General features: G+C 42.2%; 1 protein-coding gene and 1 long non-coding RNA gene across 3 annotated transcripts in view; one reads left to right on the forward strand and one right to left on the reverse strand.

Annotated features, from left to right (window-relative positions):
* Positions 1-25562, forward strand: part of ABCB9 (ATP binding cassette subfamily B member 9) — a 137988-nt gene that overhangs the window by 80653 nt on the left and 31773 nt on the right. For both annotated transcript variants that reach the window (XM_075834099.1, XM_075834100.1), the window contains exons 8-9: positions 4087-4275; positions 9461-9634. In XM_075834099.1, the coding sequence (XP_075690214.1) occupies positions 4087-4275; positions 9461-9634 (363 nt within the window). The remainder of the gene's footprint in view (positions 1-4086; positions 4276-9460; positions 9635-25562) is intronic.
* The window catches only part of LOC142658390 (uncharacterized), a 78733-nt gene continuing 69782 nt past the window's right edge, over positions 16612-25562 (reverse strand). The window contains exon 4 of the long non-coding RNA XR_012850121.1: positions 16612-17567. This is a non-coding gene — a long non-coding RNA (uncharacterized LOC142658390). The remainder of the gene's footprint in view (positions 17568-25562) is intronic.

A 25562-nucleotide genomic window follows, 5' to 3' on the forward strand; every position in this document is an offset into this window, starting at 1 on the left:
AGGCCCCAGCAGACAGTAATCTTATACTGTATAAGATTACTATATGCTGGGGCCCTGTATCTAAGCCTAACATGTTGTAGGCTTAGATACAGGGCCCATCAGACAGGATCACAAAGGCTGTGAACCTGTCTGCTGGGCCCTGTATCTATGCCTACCTTGTGGTAGGCTTAAATACAGGGTACAGAAGACAGTATCACACATGGGCCCTGTATCTAAGCCTACCACATGTATTACTAATGGTGTTTTTTTGTGTTTGTGCTTGTTTTACAGGTTCGGTTGTCGGATTCGAGAACAACTTTGATGACAGCTTTTTTTTATTTTCAATAAAATGGTTAACGAGGGTTGTGTGTGTTTTTTTTATTTCAATACAATAGATTTTTTTAAACTTTATTACAACTGCCTTAGGAATCGCTGCTGGCTGATTGACAGCGTCCATTACTAAGGCGGGGCTTAGTGTTAGCCGGAGCAGAGGCAACACCCATTATTACCTTGGTACCCACCGCCACCAGGGGTACTAGGAAGAGCCGGGTGTGATCAAGTACCCGACCACCTGTAGTAATGGTCGGGTACTGGGGCGGCTGTATGCTGGTATTACTAGGCTGGGACAGCCCCAAAACAGTGGGCTTTCCCACCCTGGTAATGCTAGCCTGTTGCTGCTATGTTGTAGCTGGCTGGTTATGAAAAATGGGCGGGAACCCACATGATTTAAAAATAAAAAATTTGAAAAAACTATGTGCGGTCCCCCCACTTTTTCATAACCAGCCAGATAGAACATTGCAGCAGCAGGCTAGCATTACGAGGGTGGGTAGGGCCAAGGTTTCTGGCCTTTCCCAGTCTTAATAATACGAGCCTGCGGCCGTCCCAGTACCCGACAATCGCTGCAGATAGTCGGCTACTGGATCGCACCCAGCTCTTCCCGGTACCCATGGTGGCGGTGGGTACTGGGGTAATACTGGGGGTTAGTACTAGCCTTTTCACCGGCTAACATTAAGCCTCGCCTTAGTAATGGACGCTGTCAATCAGCCAGCGGCCATTACTAAGGTGGTAGTAATAAAGTTAAAAAAAATACAAGGACGTAGAAAAAGTATTTTATTGAAACACAATCCTAGTTAACCATTTTATTGAAAATAAAAAAAGCCGTCATTGAAGTAGTCCTCGAATCCAAAGTAATCCAACAACCGAACCTGTAAAAAAACACACTGATTTTTTTTTTTAGTAACACATAAAAAAGCAAAGCAATTATTATCTTACCTTTCCTGGGTCCAGCGCTGGAGCTGCAATGTCAGCGAGCTGGGCCCTATATCTAAGCCTATCATATGTGATATTCTGCTGAGCCACTGTATCTAGCCCTATCCATAGCTAAAGGGTCGTAGTGCTATAGATATGCTGTCTCCCCTGACGTTTTAAGACCTTAATGACGCTCCTGGCTGCTAGTGCTGCATCATTGGGTCACTTAGGAGACCCAGCGATGTAGCTAAAACCTGCTGGCTGTCGGCCATGTGAAGAAGATGGTGGGGGAAACCCAAGAAGAACTTTTGCATCGTGGCCCATGAGCCAATAGCTATGCCCCTGCACCCAGGCCAACAGAGGCTCCAGCCGCTGCCCACATCTCCATGGTGACCTAGTGATATAATGTGATGCCAATGTTGCGTCACCACGTAATACAAGTTTATTAAAAAGCTAGGTGGGAGTCTTCCGGGTCCGCCACACTTTTAACATATGTTTGCTGTGTGCTGCGCTTGCATGGAAGAAGAGAAAGCTGGCAAGGGGAGTCAATTTATTCTGCTCTCAATAGCAAGATATTGTGAACTGGTCGAGCGTTAAGTGATAACCAGAGAAGGGGGAGGTGAGAGGTGGTTGATGTTGTTCTTTGATTAAAGGGCATCTGTCACCAGATTTATGCTGCTATTTCAGGGCATCATAAAGTATTGACAGACAACCTGATTTCAGGGGTCTGTCACTTGTCAATATGGTGTAGTTTTCATAAAATTACCGTTTACCAGTTGCAGCGCAGGCTGAGCGCAGCATGCTCCCCCCCACTGCTGATTTGACAGCTTTCTCCCTATTAATGTGCATAGAGAAGAAAGCTGTCAGTCAGTGGTGGTGGGTGGGATTAGCCCGCATCTAATGAATATGGAGGTATAGATCAGCAGCACTAGACACACAGCTGGGGTGGGTGCACGCCCCCTAGGTCACAGTCCAAATTACCCTTCAATATAGATAGAGGAAAATGACACCACTACCAAATGAATGAAAAAAGTGATCCTGTTTAATTCCACATGCAACGTTTCAGCTCAGTGCGAGCCTTTCTCAAGCATGCTCATCTGGTAGTGCTGTCTCATTTTTCTCTATCTCTAATGAATATGGAGGACTCCAGAATTAGCGCGTGCACATCATTAGGAGGATTCCTATCTGGACTCGCCCTGAACCTGATAAACTGTTATTTTATGAAAACTACACCATATTGACAAGTGACACATCAATGAAATCAGTGTTTCCACCACTACTTTATGCTGCCCTAGAATAGAGCAGCATAAACCCAGTGACATATTCCATATAAATTAGGTTCAATAGCGCTAGAACTTTAAAAATAAGCCTAATTGTATTTGTGTTTACTGTTAATACTGTGCCGTTCCCAAACCTCCAGTGCCCTTACTTAGTACGGCGGTGACTGGCTGCCACAATCAAGTGACATGAACACATCACGTCATTGTATAAGCAAGGTAAACAGATGACGGGACAGGTAGGTAACTGCGGTGCGGGAATGGCATGGAATTAATAAGAGAAGTACATTATAATTTTATCTATTTTCAACCTAAGTCCTATTAAACTAATTTTAATATCTCAGAAAACCCCTTTGACAACCTTCCTCAATGGTCGCTGCTTACTATGCTTCCCGCTGACCATTCTGCTTACTTCCCCCTCTTTAAAGGCTCAAATAGTAAAACCCAGGGGCCCTCACCAATCTCACTGTATGGGGCCCCAAAATTTCTGATGGCGGCCCCGTTCAGTGCTTCTTCATTGTAAACAGCGCTGCACACTCATGCCTGCTGGGGCTTTGAGAGCCCCGGAATACACATACCCCTGTAGGTAGCGCCACACACAACCTACACACGCACTATCTACAGTTGGAAATGTGGCACTATGTGGGCACTATCTACAGTGGAAACTATGGCACTTTCTATAGTGGGCACTGGCACTATCTACAGTGGGCAATGTGGCACTATCTACATTGGCACTGTGGTGTTTTCAGGTGGCTGTGACAAAAAAACCCTAACGAATAAATTTCATCCATTGTTTTTTTAACAGCCATGAAAAACGGATGGCAAATGGTGGTTAAAAACGATTAGACGCCTGGGAAATTGATTCAAATTTTGAGACACACTGATGCAAAACAGCCATGAAAATCTGACAGTTATTAACTGCCCTTTTTTTCACGTTGTGTGAATATAGCCATATAGCCCTCTCAGCGACGGAGAGAGAAGACTAATTGTTACAGAGCTGCAAAACCGTATACATATATATATATATATATATATATATATATATATATATATATATATATATATATATACATATAAATACAGTATATTTAAAAAATTACAAAAAAAGTGGGGTTTTTTTTCACATTTTTTGTGATTTGTCTGCTCATAATAAAAATGAAAAACATGGAATTAATTGCACTAATCTAGAAAATGAAAGCCTCATAAGTCTTGTAAAAAACCCAAAGTAAAAATAGTTGTGATATTCAGAGCGGTTGCAAAGATATTATCATTTAAGGAAGTGCATATCCGAAATTGAAAATTTGACCTGGACACAGGGGCATCAATGACCCTTGGTCATGAAATGGTTAAGGATTCTTTCATGTTTATTATTTTGAATACAGTTTCCCCCTGATGATTGATTTCAGATGAAGATTTTAGAAATAATAAGCACCGAAAAGCTGCATTTAAAATTATTAACAATTACTAAAAGCACACTACACTTTCATTGCAAGTAATGAAAAAAATTCAGACATTTATGATATAGATTCCTCCTCATTTTTTTTCCTGTTTAATTGCTTTTTTGGTAATGTATCTGTTGCAGTCCATTGGATCAGTTTATGGAGGGTTAATGCAAGGTGTTGGTGCTGCAGAAAAAGTGTTTGAGTTCATAGATCGTAAACCAAAAATGGTTAATGATGGAACCTTTGCTCCTGAGCATTTGGAAGGGAAAGTAGAGTTCCGAAATGTCACTTTCGCATACCCCACCCGACCAGCAGCACAAGTACTAAAGGTAAGAAAGATAATGCTTTATATGAACTATATGTACCATGATTCTTCAGTGGAATCAGACAGTCGCAGAAATTCCTGCCACAAATTTGCCGCGTGTTAATATACCCTTAAGGACATTATGTTAGGTATTCATTAATTAGAATTCTTATGTGGCTGATTTTTTGACGATGTAGTAAATTTCAGACACAACATTTTAGAATTAGAAATTTCACTCATCTGTATCCATCCCTGTTTTGGGGCTCATCTGAGAATTTTTCTTTATTTGTAGTACCTGCACAATGCATTCAAATTTTGATACTATTTCGATGCTGTGCACGCTTAAACGTTTCAATACTGTGAATTCATGTGTGGCCACAGCTTAGTAATAGATAAATTTAGTGACCAGCATGATGTGACGTGGCCGGCGCAATACTAATGCACTAATTCAGTGCCAGCCCTGAAGACAAACAACATGGTGTCCGCTCTGCAACGCACCACCATTTACTGTCTTCAGTGCCAGCGCCGGCCTCATCACATCATGCGGATCGTGCGGGCACAAAAAGTGTGCCCGCATGATCAGGTGTGGGGCTATGTCTAATACCCATTCGCAGCCCCGCAGAAACCTCTGATCTCCGCCGTTATCCCCTTGAATGACTCAATCAAACCTGACCACGGCATTCAAATGGAGAATGAGTAGGGGGAGCCCCCCCTGATCCCGTCGCAGAGAATTCCTATGATGCGATCGCGGGACATACCTTATATGGTTAGACAGCCCAGGTCCATTGAAGGCTGACTATTACCTAATGTCTATGGCCAGCTACACTGTGGGATTGTAAAGATTATATACATGCATTAACAAAGATACCATTAAATCTCATTCAGAAAGAGAGCGATCAGTTAGAAAGTAGAAACATTATTAGCGTTATCACTCAGTATACATGAGACCCGCGTGATTATGTGCTGCTGAATCTTCCTGCTCAGATTTTCCCTTGAAGCCCACTGTCCTCATCCAGTAATTTGCAGTTGGTGTAGGTCTGCAGCAAGACAGACATTTCTTTCATTGCAAGAACCATCAAAATATCTTTCTGTAACAAAGAGCACAAAGCCGAGGTTCAGTGGTTTTCTGTCTCATAAAGAGCTCATTGCCACAACACACAGTACTTGTATTTCAGTTCTGGAGACAGCTGATAATAGAAACCTGTTTTATACAGGGCATATAAAACTACTGTATTCAAGAGGATTATATTATACATCCTGTCCTTTCATCTACAGCTGACTTTTGTTCCAATAAACTATTGACTGTGTAATAATAATAGTAGGCCAGCCTAGGAACGTTATGCCATTGTTAAATAGGCTCTGTCACCACATTATAAGTGGCCTATCTTGTACATAATGTGATCGGCGCTGTAATGTAGATTACAGCAGTGTGTTTTATTTAGAAAAACTATCATATTACACAGTTGCAATTACAAAAGGAATTTCCCTTTAAATGGGCTGAAGGAACAATTACTTATTTAGGGATTTCTCTTACCTACCCATGTGGTAAGTTGATGTCGGTTAACTATAACACTTTACTGCAGGTTTTGAATAAGGACATCATATCCTACTCTAGATTTCCTTTATCCTGGATGGGCCGTATTGCAGCCTCTAAAATGCTACTTCTCCCAAAAGTGTTGTATTACTTTCGAAACCTCCCAATCCCAATTCCCAAATCTATTCTAAGACGTATTCAAATGGTGTTTACAAGATTCATTTGGAATGGGAAGAAGCCAAGGGTTGCAGCAAAAATACTGCATTTGTCTGTAGCTAAAGGAGGTCTGGGATATCCGAATATTGTTGCTTACTATAATGCGGCTATTCTGGACCAATTAAAACATTGGTGGTTATATGATAAAAATAAGCGCTGGGTGGAGTTAGAAGCGCATATATTACACAGTTCAGACTTAAAGGATGTGTTGGGCTCTGTGAGGATGGGGGAACACATTTTGGGTAAATTATCCCCTACAATTAAAGCATCTATTCAGATTTGGAAGGGTGTGTCTGATAATGCCTCTATTCTTCCTCTTAGACGTAGTATGGTTTCCTTAGCTATGGTGCAACGTTGCATACCTAATTCAAATTTTTCAGAATGGACTACTAAAGGTATTAGCTCATTGGAATTATTATACGATAACAATTTATTGTTACCCTATTCTATAATCTCTTCTAAATATGATCTAAACCCTAAGGATTTTTATAAATATTTTCAGTTGAGACATTTTCTTTCCACTGTTAAGTTTACAGTCAATGCCCCCACTTCTAATTATGAAAAATATTTTTATAACCCCAAGTTGATAACTAAAGGAATATCTAAAGCCTATGAGGCAATTCATCAGGATGAATCTTCTTTGCCTACCCTTAATTTTATACAAAAATGGGAATTGGAGTTGGGAGGTACATATAGTATTGAACAGTGGGAGGCGGCTTTTAAAATCTGTTCTAAGTCTTCCCACTGTGTAAATCATCTGGAAGCCTCTCGAAAATTTCTTTATAGATGGTACATGACTCCATACCGCCTATCCAAAATGTTTCCTATGGTGTCCTATATCTGTTGGCGATGCAACGCTTCTGTTGGCTCATTATTACATATTTGGTGGAGTTGTGATGTCATCGCTCCGTTTTGGGTAGAGATAACACGAATGTTAACCAGCATAATCGGTTTTCCGGTTCCTTGGGGACCAGAAGTAGCACTGCTTTCTTTGAAATTAGAGTATATAGGCATTGAGAATAGTACGGTTATGGTACATGTGCTAACTGTAGCGAGAACAAGTATTGCTCAGAGATGGAAAAGCGCTTCTATTCCGTCTAAGGTAGAAATCTTGCACAAGGTTCAGTACAATTGTATTATGGAACATTTAATTTCCACAAGACTACATAAGACACAGGAATTTGTTTACAAATGGTCTAAATGGCTTGCTTTTAATGGCTCACAGCTTCCTTTATAGAAAGACCTCATAAAAGTGTATTAGGGTCCTTATGTATATTCTAAATCCTAGGGCAGGGACTTTGTTTGTATGTTTTTATGTTTTTTGTGTTTTGTTTTGTTTTTTACATTGGAAAGGTGTAAAATAGTAAAAATTAAACTTATGGAAGTTCAACTCTGGTTACATTATTAATTAACGACACTATGATTATCTTATTATGTACCCAGTATGTTTCTAATACATGTATGTGTATACTGACTATTAGATTAACTTTAAATCTTTATGCTTTTTGCGATTTCATAAATTTGGAAAAAAACATTTCAATATTTCCAATGTTAATGTCTTGTTTGTTTTTGTATAACTTTGAAAAACCTTTAATAAAAATTGTGTTAAAGAAAAACTATCATTTTTGACTGAGTTATGACCTATATTAGCTTTATGCTAATCAGTTTCTCAATGGACAACTGGGCGTGATTTACTTTTTGACCAAGTGGGCGTTGTACAGAGGAGTGTATGACGCTGACCAATCAGTGACCAATCAGCGTCATACACTTCTCCCCATTCATTTACACAGCACATAGCGATATAGCTATATCGCTATGTGCAGCCACATACACAAACACTAACATTACTGCAGTGTCCTGACAATGAATATACATTACCTCCAGCCAGGATGTGATGTGTATTCAGAATCCTGACCACTTCTGTAACGTCTCTGTGAGACTACAGCACAGCGAGATCTCGCTGTAAATGACAGTTTACAGCGTAATCTCACGAGACTACGCCTGCTATGCTGTAACTCGAGGAGAAGGGCAGAGACGTGGTCAGGATTCTGAATACACATCACGTCCTGGCTGGAGGTAATGTACATTCATTGTCAGGACTCTGCAGTAATGTTAGTGTTTGTGTATGTGGCTGCACATAGCGATATAACTATATCGCTATCTGCAGTGTAAATGAATGGAGAGAAGTGTATGATGCTGATTGGTCAGCGTCATACACTCCTCTGTACAACGCCCACTTGGTCAAAAAGTAAAACACGCCCAGTTGTCCATTGAGAAACTCATTAGCATAAAGCTAATAAAGGTCATAACTCCGTCAAAAATGATCGTTTCTCTAAATAAAAAACACTGCTGTAATCTTCATTACAGCGCCGATCACATCATATACATGATAGGGAATTTATAATCTGGTGACAGAGCCTCTATAAAGAGGCTCTGTCACCAGATTATAAGTGCCCTATCTCCTACATAATGTAATCGGCGCTGTAATGTAGATAACAACAGTGGTTTTTATTTTGAAAAACGATAATTTTTTTGGCAAGTTATGAACAATTTTAGATTTATGCTTAGTTTCTTAATAGACAACTGGGCGTGTTTTTACTTTTGACCAAGTGGGAGTTGTGAAGAGGAGTGTATGACGCTGACCAATTAGTGACCAAGCAGCGTCATACACTTCTCATTGTTCCACTGTGCTGTGGATCATGCTGGGCTGGAACAATGAGAAGTGTGTGACGCTGATTGGTCAGTGTCATACACTCCTCTGTACAGCGCCCACTTGGTCAGAAGTAAAAACACGCCCAGTTGGTCATTAAGAAACTAATTAGCATAAATCTAAAATTGCTCATAACTTGCTCAAAAATGATAGTTTTTCCAAATAAAAACCACTGCTGTGATCTACATTACAGCGCCGATCAGATTATGTAGGAGATAGGGCACTTATCATCTGGTGACAGAGCCTCTTTTTTTTTTTTTTTTTTTTCATGGAAAACAAAGTTTATTAAAATGAGAATACCAAGTACTGACATTTTGTAATGCATAATTGAGTGCTCAAGAACAGATCCCATGGACTATGGCTACAGGCGCACCTGTGTTTGTTTACAAGGAGACCGTTCTCGCAGAAAAACAGAGCCTCTTTAAGTTGAAACATTTAAAAAATTACTCTAATGAATATTGGGCTCCTTTCACATTTGCGTTAGTTCTTTTCCATCAGGTTCCCTTTTCTTTTTGATGGTCAGAATAGTATAGTATGCTGGGGTATTCTCTTCAATTGAGAAAAAATACCTAATAGGCGGAATCCTAATTGACGTTAAAGTCAATAGGCTTAAGAAATAAATCATAATCATCATATCTATTGTGGATCCTGTAAAAATGGAAGCCATGACACAAGTGTGAACAGGGCCTTAGTTATAGCAGGTTATGCTCTAGTTTGATTAACATGTATGTTAATTTTGGCTGCATATAGAATCTTTCCTTTACGCTGTATCCTGGAAAAGTCACTGCATTGGTAGGTCCATCTGGCAGCGGGAAAAGCTCTTGTGTGAACATTCTGGAAAACTTTTACCCTGTGCAGGAAGGGGATGTCCTTCTCGATGATCAAGCAATTAAAATGTATGACCACAAATACCTGCATGCAAGGGTAGGTTGTCTGTCTGTCTCTCTGTCTGTCTGTCTCTGTCTGTCTGTCTGTCTGTCTAGATTTAGATATACTGACTAGATTAGACAGACAGACAATCTATCTAAGGCTGGATTCACACGAGCATGTTCGGTCCGTAAAGGACAGAACGTATTTCGGCCGCAAGTCCCGGACCGAACAAACTGCAGGGAGCCGGGCTCCTAGCATCATAGTTATGTACGACGCTAGGAGTCCCTGCCTCGCTGCGGGACAACTGTCCCGTACTGAAAACATGATTACAGTACGGGACAGTAGTTCCACGGAGAGGCAGGGACTCCTAGCGTCGTACATAACTATAATGCTAGGAGCCCGGCTCCCTGCACTGAGTTCGGTCCGGGACTTGCGGCCGAAATACGTTCCATCCATTACGAACGTAATGTGCTCGTGTGAATCCAGCCTCAATGTTCTCTCATAAACTACAAATGTACGTATTGATTAGAAATTATATTGTAGATTACTTCAGTACAACTAGAATGTAAAACTTTCCACAATCTCTTTACTGCTTTGCCCCTCACCAGTTGAGTATTTTGTTTTTATTATTACAGAAAAAATGTATAGATTGAATGTAAAAACTTCCTTTTTTTAAAAAAATGTTTATTTGTATGTTTTGAAGGGGTTCTACCCAAATATCAAATAGCTTTTAATAGCACACACACTATCTGATATCCAAATTAAATAATAGTGACTTTTTAATAATAATTAACCGGTTATGGACTAGGCTGTTTTACAGATAAATGACCAGAGAAAATGTCACAATTTTGCTATGCTCTTCTTCAGATGACACTAACTCTGCATGTGAATAAAGTTTATCTTTGAATTTTACACTCTTTTTAACCCCTTAAGGACACAGCCAATTTTTTCAAATCTGACATGTTTCACTTTATGTGGTAATAACTTCGGAATGCTTTTACCTATCCAAGCGATTCTGAGATTGTTTTCTCGTGACACATTGGACTTAATGTATCGAGCAAATTTTGCCAGTAACATAAAGTATTTAATAGTGAAAAACAACAAAATTTAGCGAAAAATTGCAAAAATTAGCATTTTTCTAAATTTATATGTATCTGCTTGTAAGACAGATAGTAAGTAATACCACACAAAATTGTTGCTAATTAACATCACCCATATGTCTACTTTAGATTGGCATTGTTTTTTGAACATCCTTTTATTTTTCTATGACATCACAAGGCTTAGAACTTTAGCAGCAATTTCTCACATTTTCAAGAAAATTTCAAAAGGCTATTTTTACAGGGACCAGTACAGTTGTGAAGTGGATTTTAGGGCCTTATATATTAGAAACCCTCGATAAGTCACCCCATTTTAAAAACTTCACCCCTCAAAGTATTCAAAACAGCATTTAGAAAGTTTCTTAACCCTTTAAATGTTTCACAGGAATTAAGGCAAAGTAGATGTGAAGTTTTCAAATTTCTTTTTTTTTTTGCAGAAATTACATTTTTATCTATTTTTTTTGGAACACAGAAAGTTTTACCAGAGAAACGCAATTCAATATCTATTGCCCAGATTCTGTAGTTTTTAGAAATTCCCCACATGTGGCCCTAGTGCACTTATTGACTGAAGCACAGGCCTCAGAAACAAAGGTATACCTAGAGGATTTTGGGGCCTCCTTTTTATTAGAAAATATTTTAGGCACCATGTCGGGTCTGAAAGGCTCTTGCGGCGCCAAAACAGTGGAAATCCCCCAAAAGTGACCCCATTTTGGAAACTATACCCCTTGAGGAAATTATCTACGGGTATAGTGAGCATTTTGATCCCGCCGGTTTTTTGCAGAAATTATTGGAAGTAGGCCGTGAAAATGAAAATCTACATTCTTTCAAAGAAAATGTAGGTTTAGCTAATATTTTCTAATTTCCACAAGGACTAAAAAGAGAAAATGCACCACTACTTTTGTAAAGCAATTTCTCCCGAGTAAAACAATACCCTACATGTGGTCATAAAAGGCTGTTTGGACACACGGCAGGGCTTAGGAGGGAAAGAGCGCCATTTGGCTTTTGGAGCTCAAATTTAGCAGGAATGGTTTGCGGAGACCACGTCGCATTTGCAAAGCCCCTAAGGGACCAAAACAATGAAACCACCAAAAAAGGGACTCCATTTAGGAAACTACACCCCTTGAAGAATCCATCTAGGGGTGTAGTGAGCATTTTGAACCCACAGGGGTTTCATAGAATTTATTAGAAGTGGGCAGTGAAGATAAAAAAAATCCTTTTTTTCCAATAAGACGTAGCTTTAGCTCAAAATTTTTCCTTTTCTCAACAAATAAAGGAATAAAAGAACCCCAACATTTGTAAAGCAACTTCTCTGGAGTACGGCAATACCCCATTTGTGGTCATAAACTGCTGTTTGGGCACACGGCAAGGATCAGAACAGAAGGAGCGCCATTTGGCTTTTGGAGCACAGATTTTGATGGATTGGTTTCTTGACACCATGTCACTTTTGCAAAGCTCCTAAGGTACCAGTACAGTGGAAACTCTCCAAAAGTGACTCGATTCACAAAACTACATCCCTTGAGGAATTCATCTAGGGGTGTAGTGAGCATTTTGACCCCACAGGTGTTTCATAGATTTTATTAGAATTGGGTAGTGAAAATAAAAAAAATCGTTTTTCTTCAATAAGACGTAGTTTTAGCTGAAAATGTTTTATTTTCTCAACAAATAAATGAAAAAAAGCACCCCAACACTTGTAAAGCAACTTCTCCTGTGTACGGCAATACCACATATGTGGTCATAAACTGCTGTTTGGGCACAGAGTAGGGCTCAGAAGGGAAGGAGCTCCATTTGGCTTTTGGAGTACAGATTTTGCTGAATTGGTTTCTGGGCGGTAGAAGACAAGGACGAGGTGGATCCAGCGTTGCTGTGAATAAAACGGAACTTGTTCCAAGTTTAATAGAGGTGGTTTAAAATTCAGGATCAGTCTGAACGATGTCCTGAGGTGCTTAGGAGAGATGTGAGGGCAATTGAAAGAGCCTACGCGTTTCAAGCGCTTCCTGCGTTCTTAATCATGGCTACTTACCTGCAAACGCTGATGCTGCTGCAGAATCAACTGTAGCCTCTGGTGCCGATGTGGCCGACACGATGCAGGACCTGTGAGTGACGTCACAGATCTGCACTGCCAGAAGCTGGGCGTTCTGAAGAGAAGTGGATGATACTTCTCTTCAGAGCGCCCAGCTAGTAAAAGTATTAAAAACGCCCCGATGTACGCACATAATACACGCCCACTTGGACATTTACTTTTAAACACACCCACTTGGACTTTTGCAAGCCTCATTTGCATAACTACAAAAATGGTCATAACTTGGCCAAAAATGCTCGTTTTTTTAAAAATAAAAACGTTACTGTAATCTACATTGCAGCGCCTATCTGCTGCAATAGCAGATAGGGGTTGCAAAATCTGGTGACAGAGCCTCTTTAACTAATTTTATTTTTTCATAGACGTAGTGGTATGACGGCTGTTTTTTTTGCGGGACGAGCTGTAGTTTTTATTGATACCATTTTTCTGCTACATTTGACTTTTTGATCACTTGTTATCCTTTTTTTTTGGGAGGAAAGGTGACTAAAAAAATATGCCAGAATTGCTGTTTTTTGATTATTTTTATACAGCGTTCACCACGCGTTATAAATTACATGTTACCTTTTATTCTGCATGTCAGTCCGATTCCGGTGATACCTAATTTATAGCACTTTTTATGTTTTACAACTTTTTGCACAATAAAATAACTTTTGTATAGAGAATGGATTTTTTCTGTCGCCAAGTTGTGAGAGCCATAACGGTTTTAATTTTTTTGTCGACGGAGCTGTATGAGGGCTTGTTTTTAGCGAGACGAGTTATAGTTTTTATAGGTACCATTTTTGGGTACATGAGACTTTTTGATCACTTTTTAGTTCAATTTTTGGAAGACAAAGTGACCAAAAAAGAGCAATTATGTCAGTATTTTTTAGTTTTTTTTTTTTACGGCGTTCACTGTGCAGAATAAATAACATAATATTTTTATAGTTAAGGTCATTACGGTCGCAGCGATACCAAATATGTATGGCTTTATTATTTTTTTCAATAATAAATGACTTGATAAGGGAAAAAGGGCGATTGTGTTTTATTTTATTACTTGAAACTTTTATTGTATGTTTTACAACTTTTATTTTTACTTTTTTTACACTTTTATTTAGTCCCACTAGGGGACTTGAATGTCCAACTGTTTGTTTGATGTTCTATTACATTGCACTACCTATGTAGTGCAATGTATTGGAACTGTCAGTTGTTCACTGACAGCAAGCCGATCAGGCTCCGCCTCTGGGTGGGGTCTAATTAGCTTACGTAATGGCAGACAGGAGTCCATTGTTAGGGCTCCTGTTGCCATAGTAACAGTCGCCAGCCTTGCCATCGCATGGCAAGGCTGCCGATTTGCTACAAACCTCTAGGATGCAGCGATCACAATGGATCCTTGCATTGAAGGGGTTAATGCCAGGAATCGGAGCTAGCTCCGGTTCCTGGCGATAGATCGGGGTGTCCGCTGTAATACAGTGGACACCCACTGCTGATGACGACGCGGCATTTAAAGTGCTAGAATTAGGGGGGCGCCCCCTCAAACATGCGATCGCGCCCCGCGCCCCCTCCCCCCGCCCGGCACGATCGGCTGGTTAGAACGGTTGCTATGGCAGCCTGGGGGCCGAATAAAAGCCCCCAGGTCTGCCATCTTTGTACTCCTTTGAAGCTCTGCCTCTGGCAGGGCTTCAAAGGAGACTGTCAGAATCACGATATACTGCAATACATTAGTATTGCAGTATATCATGCAAACGATCCAACGATCGCTGCTACAAGTCTCCTAGGGGGACTAATAAAAAAAGTAAAAAACAGTTAAGTTAAATAAAGATTTTTGTTATGTTCCAAAAACAATAAAGTATTAAAAGTTCAAAAAAAACCTTTTCATATTTTTGAATGTTAAAAAAAATAAAAGTTAACATAATTGGTATCGCTCGGTGAATGCTGTAAAAAATATATATAGAAAACACGCAAATTGCTATTTTTTTGGTCACTTTAGCGCTCCAAAAAAAGGAAATAGTAAATGATCAAAAAGTCGCATATACCCCAAAATGGTATCAGTGAAAACTACAGCTCGCCCCGCAAAACTTAAGCCCTCACATCGCTAAATGGATGGAAAAATAAAAACTTTATGGCTCTCGGAACACGGCGAAACAAACAGGCGAAAACAGCTCCTGAATTTCAGATCTTTTTGCAAGTGCACGTGTTTTTCGCGGCGTCCATTACGGACGTAATTGGAGCTGTTTTTCAATGGAGTCAATGAAAAAAGGCTCCAATTACGTCCCAAGAAGTGTCCTGCACTTCTTTTGACGAGCCGTCTTTTTTACGCGCCGTCGGCACAGTACATCGTAAAACCCATTGAAAGTAATGGGCAGATGTTTGTCGGTGTAATGGAGCCGTTTTTTCAGACACTTAATTCGGGGTGTAAAACGCCCGAATTACGTCTGAAACTTGGTCGTGTGAACATACCCTAATCGGCAAAGTTTATACCTTGCAGGGCTTTATTGGATTCACCCTCAATCCTATAAACACCATTTCCTGGTTAAGCTAGTATATGGTTTCATCCTCGATTCTGGTCCCATCGGTTTTAAAACTATTCCATTGTTCAGTACTATTCAGGATTCACAGAAAGAGTGGTTAGGATTTGATGTTGTCAAACTCCACTGTTCCCTGTTATCCTTGGTGCCCCTAGCTGAGGACACATGACCCTGTCAAGATTTGGCCCAGCAATGCAATCTCTTTTCCCTCTTCCTATTGCCTTTTATATTGTTTGCCTTCGAGGCCATCTGTACCTTTAATCAAGTCCCTTTTGAGACATTTACTTTTCCAGAGATATTCTCCAAGTTCGATCTGGATGTCAAGTAGCTAATCCCCAGCGAATACCATACATTCCAGGACGTATTCTGTAAAAAGAAGGCGACTCTCTCCCTCCTCACCTATGATTGCCAGATTGATCTTTTCCTTGGAGCTGATTCCTTTTGCCCACATTTTTCCATTGTCCCTTAGGGAATATTTACAACAAAATCTGGATAAGGGTTTCATCCGGCCCTCAACTTCTCCTCCTGGAGACGGGAAATTCTTTGTTAAAGAGAAAGATACTTTGCTTTTGCCATATGTCAAATTCCGAAAGCTCAATATTGCCATCAAGAATCGCTATCCCCTTCCACGAGCTTCTTCAAAAATGAAGGTCCACCAAGATTTACACTAAATTAGACTTAAGGGGTACTTATAACCTTTTTCCACATCCGAGAAGTCGACGAGTGGAAGACCACCTTTCAAACTTGCTATGGACATTTTGAATACCTGATGATGCCTTTTGGGCTCTGTAATGCCATAGATTTTGTTATAATTTATGTGGACGAAATCGTCGTCTTTTCTGCATCGTTAGATGAGCACCGGATACATATTGTAAGGGATTAGGTAGTGGAACAATAGTCTCCTGGAGTAATCTCCCTGCAGCAAGCAAGAAAATTGCAGTCCACACATCAGGATTGTGGTACAACAACTGGCCTCAGACCGTTTTATTTTCAGGTTGTAACAGGAGTAAACAAGGACAAGCAAAAGAAAATATTATGCCTCTCTGGCTTTAGCTACACATTAATCCATTAGTGACCGTTAGTGGTTTTATGGCGGCCACTAACGGGCTTTATTCTGATGCAGTAGCCTTTTTACGGCGCAGCATCGGATAAAAACAGCGCCGTCGGGAGGAGTGAAAGCTCCCTGCTCTCAGTTACTGGAGGATCGAAATCTGCATCGATCCCGTCCTTTTAACTCTTTTAGATACGGCGGTCAATAGCGACGGACGCATCTCAGTGGTTTAGGAGGGAGTGTGCTCCCTCTCTCACCCCATCGGCACACGCACGATGTGATCGCGGGGTGCTGATGGTTCATATGGCAGCCGAGGGCCTAACATATAATACATTTTATAATAACTGAAAATAAAAATCCCAAATAAAAAAAATACAATTAAATACTCACTTTTTCCCCTTACAAAATGCTTTATTATGAAAAAAAAAAAAAGGTTACACATATTTGGTATCGCCGCGTCCCTAACGTTCTCAAGGAAGTTTATCTCAGAGTTCAGTTCATGCACCGCATATCATCCACAAACAGACAGAAAAACGGACAAAACTTTAAACCAATATCTTCGATGCTTTTCATCCTCTTCTCCTGATAAGTGGCTGTCAGTTTTACACACGGCGGAACTTTCTTATAATATTTATTTTCCTGTTTCCATCCCACAATAATTATTGGTCTTCCACAGGAGACCTCTGTACCAGCTATGCAAGATTAATTTAATATTTTTCAGGATAACATCATTGGTCTCCAGCAATTCCTCAAACAGGCCCAGGAAAGTCACAAATTCTATGCAGATCAAAAGAGGCAACATTTTCTTAAATTTCAAGCAGGTGGCAAGGTGTGGTTATCCACACTCAAACTTAGTTTTCCCTTCGTACCTAAGAAGCTGGCACCGAGATATATTGGACCTTACGGTATCACCAAACAAGTCAACCCTGTCGCCTTTAAGCTTCAATTGCGGCTCTCATTGTCCAAGCCATTAATTCCACATCCTGATTCTGCCATAGAGTCCTGTTAAACCTCAGAGGTGTATGAGGTGGAGAAAACTCTAGCCTGCAGAAGGTACCGTTGGAGCTTGCAATATTTGATTGCCTGTAAGGGTTTTGGGTTTAAGGAAAATTTGTGGGAGCATCTTTGCAATAGCCACACTCCAAGATTAATTTTAGAATGTTATGCTTCTTATCTTGGTCCAAGTGGTCTATGCATCCGGAGGCCGCCTTTGAGGATGGGGCAATTTCAGCCATGGACCGACACATGCCACAGCGACCTAGTTGATAATGAAATCTTGAATAAGCTCTTGTCTCATAGTGAAATTTAATTAAACATTTATTAAGAAGTGAGGTTACAATAAAAAGTTTGAGAGAAGTAAGAAATGCATGGCCATGGAGATCCTCAAGTGTTAGACAGAAAATCTATAGATTGGCTTTTAGATTAGCCTTTTAAAGGTCTTTTCTGACTAACTCCCATCAAGGAAATGCCTTACAAGTTATTGGCCACATAAGAAATTCGTACTAATTAGGGATGCACGATACATTGAAGCTTCGATACGGTTATATAGATATTAGATAGTTTATAGATACCGTAATTTCATGTATTTCGATACTAAGCTGTGCGGCCGCACTTCTTAGCATTGTAACACATGAATGTATGAGAGCAGGACTGCGGCTGTGTAATACAACCATTGCCCTGCTCATGAGTCCTGACAAATGCGCACCGTCAGCATGATGTGATTCGACCAGCGCTGCACTAATGAGCGCCGGCACTGAAGACCGAACATAGTGGACGCACTGCAAAACACCCCCATGTTCTGTCTTCAGTGCCTGCGCTCACTAGTGCAGCTCCGGCCGCATCACCTCATGCTGACCGCGCGCAGTTGTCAGGAGCGGGGTAATGGTTGTATTACACAGCCGTGGCCCCGTTCTAACGGCGGAGATCAGAGAAACCTCTCATCTCCACCACTATTCTCTTGAATACTGCGATCAAAGCTGACCGCAGCATTCAAGGGGTAAATGAGAAGGGGGGATGTCCCTTGGATCGCGTCACAGGTAATTCCTGTGACGCAATTGAGGGACATACCATATATGGGCAGACAGCCCAGGGTCCATTGAAGGACCCCAGGGCTGTCTTACCATATTTCCTGTCGTTAGGGCATACTTAGGTATGTCCTAACAACTGCCTGTGTACTATCCGTACACAGGCTAATGTACTGGCATATAGATGTATGCCAGTACATTAAAGTTTACAAATAAAAAAGTAAAAACAAAGTAATGTTAAATAAAAAAAATACACAAACACACTTTTTACAATAAACATTAAAATAAGTCACAGTACATAAAATATACACACATTCAGTATTGGCGCGGCCGTAATAACACAACAAATTTATGATGTGTACGCTATAAAAAAATAAAATAAAAATTCTTTCACTTATTAATGTAAGGCACGAGGTGTGGTGAATTTAACCTCCATGTGCCTCACATTAATAGTAATTAACCCCATCATGTACCTCACACTTTAACCCAATGTTGTCCATTGACTGAGAAACCTGATGGGGTTAATTACTATTAATGTGAGGCAGATTCAAAATTCATCACACCACATGCCTCCCATCAGAAAATGGAAGTACTTTTTTTTTTATTATTACTGTTGGCAAAGTATAATTTTGGTATAGAAAATCGCAATACTGCACAAAGTATCGGTATCGAAGTCCAAATTCTGGTATCGTGACAACCCTAATACTAATACATCATTCTATTTACGGGCTTTATGTTGTCTAGAATATAATGTCTGTATCCAGTAAACTTGGCAATCTTATCTCATAATAGCCATGAAGGCCTGGTAAAGAAAGCAGCAGTCTGATATTCAGAGAATACTGTTTAAGAACAAACCTTAGCTAGCAAGATTATATAAAATACATTTCAGAGGCAAAGCATACATATATATAGCATAAGCATATAATATTGGCAACTGATTATTAGCAAAAGCTATAATGATAGTTTTTCTTCCCCCTTTTGTTTATTACATAACACCTTTATTAACAGAAACTTAAAGGGTTTTTCCCACGAGGGACATTTATGACATATCCACAGGATATGTCATAAATGTCAGGTAGATGCAGGTCCCACCTCTGGGACCTGTACCTATCTCTAGAACGGGCCCCCCTAAACCCCGTTCTAGCTTTGTCTGGTGTCACTGACTCCCGGCCACTTCTTGACTTTATGGTCGGGAGTTACGTAACTCCCACCGTACTGAATAGCAGTTACGGAAGACGCGTAGCATCCGTAACTGCGATTCAGTTCTATGGGGCTTACGAAAACAATGTAGCTCAGCGAGTTACGCTGTTTTCACCTTCATGGTCAGAAATCAGCCGACACACGAAGAGGTAGAAAAGGGTTTAGGGGCCCCGTTCTAGAGATAGGTGCGGGTCCCAGAGGTGGGAGGTGGGCACATCTATCTGACATTTATGACATATCCTGTGGATATATCATAAATGCCCCTCGTGGGAAAACCCCTTTAATACTGCTTTTATAAGCTTTTGCAAGTACACGGATGACAAATGCACAGAAATATGCTAAATAAATGTTAAAAAATAAGTACAGTTTTTGCAACTATTGATTTGAGGGATGAGCCAAAAAACCCACTCAACCAAGCTTTTGTTGAACCCATCGAGGAGAACAGGTCCAACTCTAGTTCAATGTTAACCATTGAAGCTCTATAACATTTTGTAAATGCCCTGCTACAATACTAGAGCTATCGGAAATATGCCTGTGCTAGTTCTAAAGAGATCTTTGTAAAAATATCAGATGTTTAGTTAAAAACCTGATCCATTAGGTTAGAGTACAGATTTAACTTTCTCATGTTAATACCCCTGTTCAACTTTGATTTGAGGAATAAATCATCCCCATACCAGAGAAGATGTCACGTTTAAATCTGAAACTTGTGGGGCGTGGCCTAGCGGTGAATGTGAGAGGACGTGTGTGACCGGAGCTCCTGCTGTATTCATCCTATAAGGTCCATATATCCCGTAAAATTCGGGGAAAATAGCTTCCCCAGGGTCTTACCAGAGTCTGGAGGTGGAGGAGCACGAGTACCCGGCCATAATGACGCGCTCAAAGAAGCAGAAGTCGCCGCCAGCGAGTCCCGGGTCCCGCGCTCAAGATGGCGCCGAGGAGAAGGAAGGCCGCAATAGAGGCCTCCGGCAGGAAGTAGTGGAGAAGCTGGAGAGGTTCGCCCGCACGCCGAGAGCAGGGGGGGCGGCTGCACAGCAGCGAAAGTCGGCTGGAGATCAGGCAGCTGGTGGCTCATCTTATGGATCCAGGTACTCTCCTTTGGCGGGGGACATGAGAAGTGAGGAGGAGGAGATGAGTGGCGCCATACAGGATCAGCCAGGTGCTGGAGGGAAAAGTGGAGTAAGGAAGGAGGAACCCTCCCTAAAGGACATTTTGGCAGCGGTGAAGCAAAATTCTATGGTCCTTAATACCTTAGCAAGCCAGATGGGTGGATTGAAGGAGGACATTTTGCTGCTCAGGAATGATTTTCAGAAAGTTGCGGAACGCACCACTGCCGTGGAAGGGAGAGTCTCAGACATGGAGGATGCGATTCCTCACATAAAGCAGGATGTACAGGCACACTCGCAGGCAGTGGCGACATTGCTGGCTAAGACGGACGACATGGAAAATCGGCTGAGACGGAATAACGTTCGCCTTGTGGGTGTTCCGGAAAGAGTGGAGGGAACGAATCCGGATGACTTCTTTGAAAAGTGGCTGATAGACACATTTGGCAGAGAGGAATTGACCCCTTTATTTGCGGTGGAGAGAGCGCACAGGGTGCCGACTAGACCTGGCCCTCCGGGAAGGCCGCCGAGACCGGTGCTGATAAAGATTTTACATTATAAAGATAGAGACAAGATCCTGAGGAAAGCTAGAGAACGTCAAGACATCTCCTTTAATGGGGTGAAAGTGTCCTTCTTCCCGGATTTCTCTATGGAAGTACAACGGAAAAGATCACAGTTTATGGATATAAAGAGACGCCTAAGGGCGTTACAAGTGCAATATTCAATGATGTATCCTGCCCGTCTGAGAGTGGTGGCGCTGGGCACAACTTCCTTTTTCGAGACACCGAGAGAAGCGGTTAGATGGTTGGATAGCCATGAAAGTCAGCTGAGACCGGCGGAGGCAGAGGGACGGCGTTAATCCGGAACAGACCGGCTGACAAAAGGAGGCTGGGGTTGCGGGACTGAACCAGGTGTCGTAGAAAATTGCAAGATATGGCATTGAGGGTTTCTGGTCATGTTTGGACTTGGAGTTGGAGGGCATGGTTGCGGTGAACGCGGAAGACCGGAAGAGGAGGAATGTGTTTATGGACATTGAGGGGTACCGATATGTTGAGGGGATGGTAGTTTATTTGCAAGAAAATAGCAGCGGGAGGGATGGTCAGTTACGCGGGAAAAGTGCATAACGAGTTATGGTATTGTTGAATGTACGGTGGGCGGAGTTGACCTGCCGACGCTTGTTATGGGTAATGGCAGATACGTTCTGTCGCCCCAACCCTTGGAAAGGGGTAGGTTTACGGGGGAGGTTGCAGGGGGGGAGGGGAGGGAGGGAAAGAAGACCCAGCCGGTCGGATATGTAAAATTACGAGAACAGGATAGGATGTGTTGGGATATGTTGAGGGATGATGGGATCACTTAATTGTTTGTCCTGGAATGTACGGGGCCTGCGGGAAGCCAGAAAACGACAGGCGGTATTTGATTTTATTAGGAAACAGGAGTCGAGGGTGATAGGATTACAGGAGACACATATGACTAGGGATTCAGTCTCCATGATGCATAGGGCCTGGGTAGGCCATAGTTTTCATTCTTACCATACTACATATTCAAGGGGGGTGAGTCTTCTCATACATAGGGCAGTGCCATTTATATGTCACGACTCCTTCCAGGATGGGGAGGGGCGGTATGTGGGGGTACACTGTACGATGTATCATTGGAATTGTGTGTTGGTGGTGTTGTATGTCCCCCCTCCATTTTCTAGCGGATGTATCAAGAAAGTGGTGGAGGAACTGGCTAGGTACCCGGAGGTGCCGTTACTAGTGATGGGGGATTTTAACGCAGTATTGAATACCAATATGGATAAATTCGGCATGACAGGGGGAGGTTTAACAGCGTTTGGCCATCTTGTTGCTGAAGTGGGTTGGCGGGACATATGGAGGGATAAACATCCAAATAGCTTTCAATATTCTTGTGCGTCTTCCACGTATCAGTCTTTATCCAGGATAGACTTAATCTTGTGCTCACCGGCAGCGGTACCATATGTAGCCCAGATAGAATACTTGCAAAGAGCGTTATCGGATCATTCTCCTTTGTTAATGAAGGTAGAGACGGAGGGGAGGACAGGGCGGGGGCAAGGGTGCTGGAAACTCAATGCCTTTTGGCTGAAGTTGATAGATCATAAACAAATTTTAGACCTCATAAAGGAATACTTTCAATTTAATTCGGGAACGGTACCGCAAGAGATACTGTGGGACGCGATGAAGGCGTGGCTGAGAGGGGTGTTCATCCAGCACATTTCAGCAGTAAAAACACGGTCTAGACAATTAGGAGAAGCGCTGTTGGAAAAGGTAACAGAGACAGAAAGGCTACATATAGCAGATAACACACCAGATACACTGAAGCATTGGGTGGAGGCGCAGCGGTTGTTAAAACAGCATCAGTTGGAGAGGGCAGATAACAAAAGGATGTTTTTAAAACGCCAATACTATGAGGAGGGGGAAACCACTGGACGGCTGTTGGCAAGGATGGCGCAGGCTCAGAGGGAGAATAATTATATACACACTATTACAGGGGAGGGGGGGAAGTTGGAGACGGATACAGGACAGATTTTGAAAGTGTTTCAGCAGTTTTACTCAGATTTGTATGCCTCTAGGGCAGAGCACACACCTCAACAGCTGGAAGAGTATATAGGGGAGATGGAACTTCCCAGGTTGGGAGGGGAGAAGAGAGGGACATTGGAGGAGCCCATATCTCTGGAGGAGCTCCAGGCAGCTATAGGGATACTAGCCAGTGAAAAGGCGCCGGGGCCGGATGGTCTTCCGGTGGAAGTCTTTAAGGAATATGGGGAGGAGCTCGCACCGCAGTTATTGGCCACTCTTTTAGATAGTTTGGATAGGGGGCGGCTCCCGGAAACAATGTATGAAGCGACTATAGTAGTTCTGCCTAAAGAGGGGAAGGATCCCCAGCTCCCGGGCTCCTATAGACCAGTTTCTCTACTGACGGCGGATATTAAAATCATGGCGAAAGTATTGGCGCTTCGACTAGCTAAAGTAGTGGCTGGGGTGGTACATGGAGATCAGGCCGGCTTTATGCCATCCAAATCGACGGCGGTGAATCTGAGACGGCTGTTCTTGAATTTACAAGTTCTGCCGGATAATAGTGGGGGGAGAGCCATTATGTCCTTAGATGCGGCTAAAGCATTTGATTGCGTGGAGTGGAAATATTTGTGGTCAGTTCTGGAGAAAATGGGATTTGGCCCTAATTATATAAAATGGGTAAAGTTGTTGTATGTAGCCCCGACAGCAAGGATAAGGGTGAATGGGGTGCTATCGGATCGGTTCGCGCTGGAGCGGGGAACGCGTCAGGGATGTCCATTATCTCCATTGTTGTTCGCGTTGGCGGTGGAACCCTTGGCGTGCGCAGTGAGACAACATGAACATATTCAGGGGTTGAGATATGGGGGGGTGGAGGAACGAATTGCACTATACGCAGACGATTTGCTGATATTCATGGCAGATACCGAGCGCACACTACCGTTAGTGATGGCCCTAATTAAGAGGTTTGGGAAATATTCAGGACTACTCATTAATTGGTCAAAATCGGCTCTAATGCTCATGGACCCGGGGGTTATCCAGACTGGGGAAGAGGAGGTGGAGATACTGGTGGTCACGGAGTTTAAGTATTTGGGGGTTAGGGTGACGGCGAAAGCACAGGATTATATGTCCCTTAATGTAATGCCACTGTTAACAACGATAAAAGCCAAAGTAGAGGCGTGGAATAAGTTACCGTTATCGGCTCTGGGTAGGACGAATCTGATTAAAATGATCCTTATGCCCCAGGTGCTGTATGTCCTACATAACTCCCCGGTATGGATCCCCAAATATTGGTTCAGACGGTTGCATAACCTTTTTAGGGACCTAGTATGGAAGAAGGGGGTACCTAGGATTAAACTGGAGAAATTACAGCTGCCAAAAGAGGAGGGGGGCCTGGCTGTGCCCAATGCTTGGGTGTATTATTTAGCTGCCCAATGTCAACATTTCTGGGGGTGGGAGCAGGAAGAGACATGGGGGTCCAGTGCGCGCATCCTATCATATCTGGGGGGGGAGAACCCGTTGGCAGGACTGGAAGCGCACAGCTATAAACAGATGGCGAGTACCAGACCCACTCTGCTGCTCATACACAAGGTGTGGTGGCAGTGCAAGAAATTGCTGGGGATAGGAGAGTGCACTAAATATACACCACTCTGGAGGAATGCTTATTTGGGGGAATTGGGTAAATTGGAAGGGATTCAGGGGTGGGAGCAGCAAGGCATAATACGATTGAGTCAGTTGTACGAGGGAGGCATACTCAAATCCTTTCAGCAAATGAGGGAGGAGTTTCAACTGGACTCCCGCATGTTCTATCAGTACCTGCAGATTCGGCACGCTGTGCAGACACAAGCGGTCAGTGTGGACCTGACGATGCATGCCGCGGGGGTGTTGGAGCATATTGCAAAAGCAGTAACGTCAAAAGGATTAATTTCATTGGTTTATCGCAGGTTATTGGTGGAACATCTGGGGGATCCTATGGCACCAGTGAAAGCTGTATGGGAGAGGGATGTGGGTCCTATTACAACAGACCACTGGAAGGCGGTATTGGCAGCAACATGTACTTTGTCCATTAATGTAGCACAACGAAGATCGCAGTTGTTTCTGATACATAGGGTGTATAGGACCCCGTGGGTGCTGAAACAAATGGGATTAAGAGCAGATGCCAAGTGCCCTAGGTGCCCGGAGGAAAAAGCAGACATCCTTCATATGTTCTGGACATGCGGGAGGTTGGGGATTCTGTGGACGGAAATATTGGAACTAGTGGGGAGAGTGTTTGAGGTACAGATTCCATGGGATCCTGTGGTAATGCTCCTAGGGTATGTTGGAGATTTGGTGGGGGATAGGATGTCAGGGTTGGCAATCGCTAAAATACTGTATCAAGTTAGGAAAGGAATAGCAAAGCACT

The sequence above is a fragment of the Rhinoderma darwinii genome, chromosome 1, assembly GCF_050947455.1.
Source record: "Rhinoderma darwinii isolate aRhiDar2 chromosome 1, aRhiDar2.hap1, whole genome shotgun sequence".
NCBI classification, from domain to species: domain Eukaryota; kingdom Metazoa; phylum Chordata; class Amphibia; order Anura; family Rhinodermatidae; genus Rhinoderma; species Rhinoderma darwinii.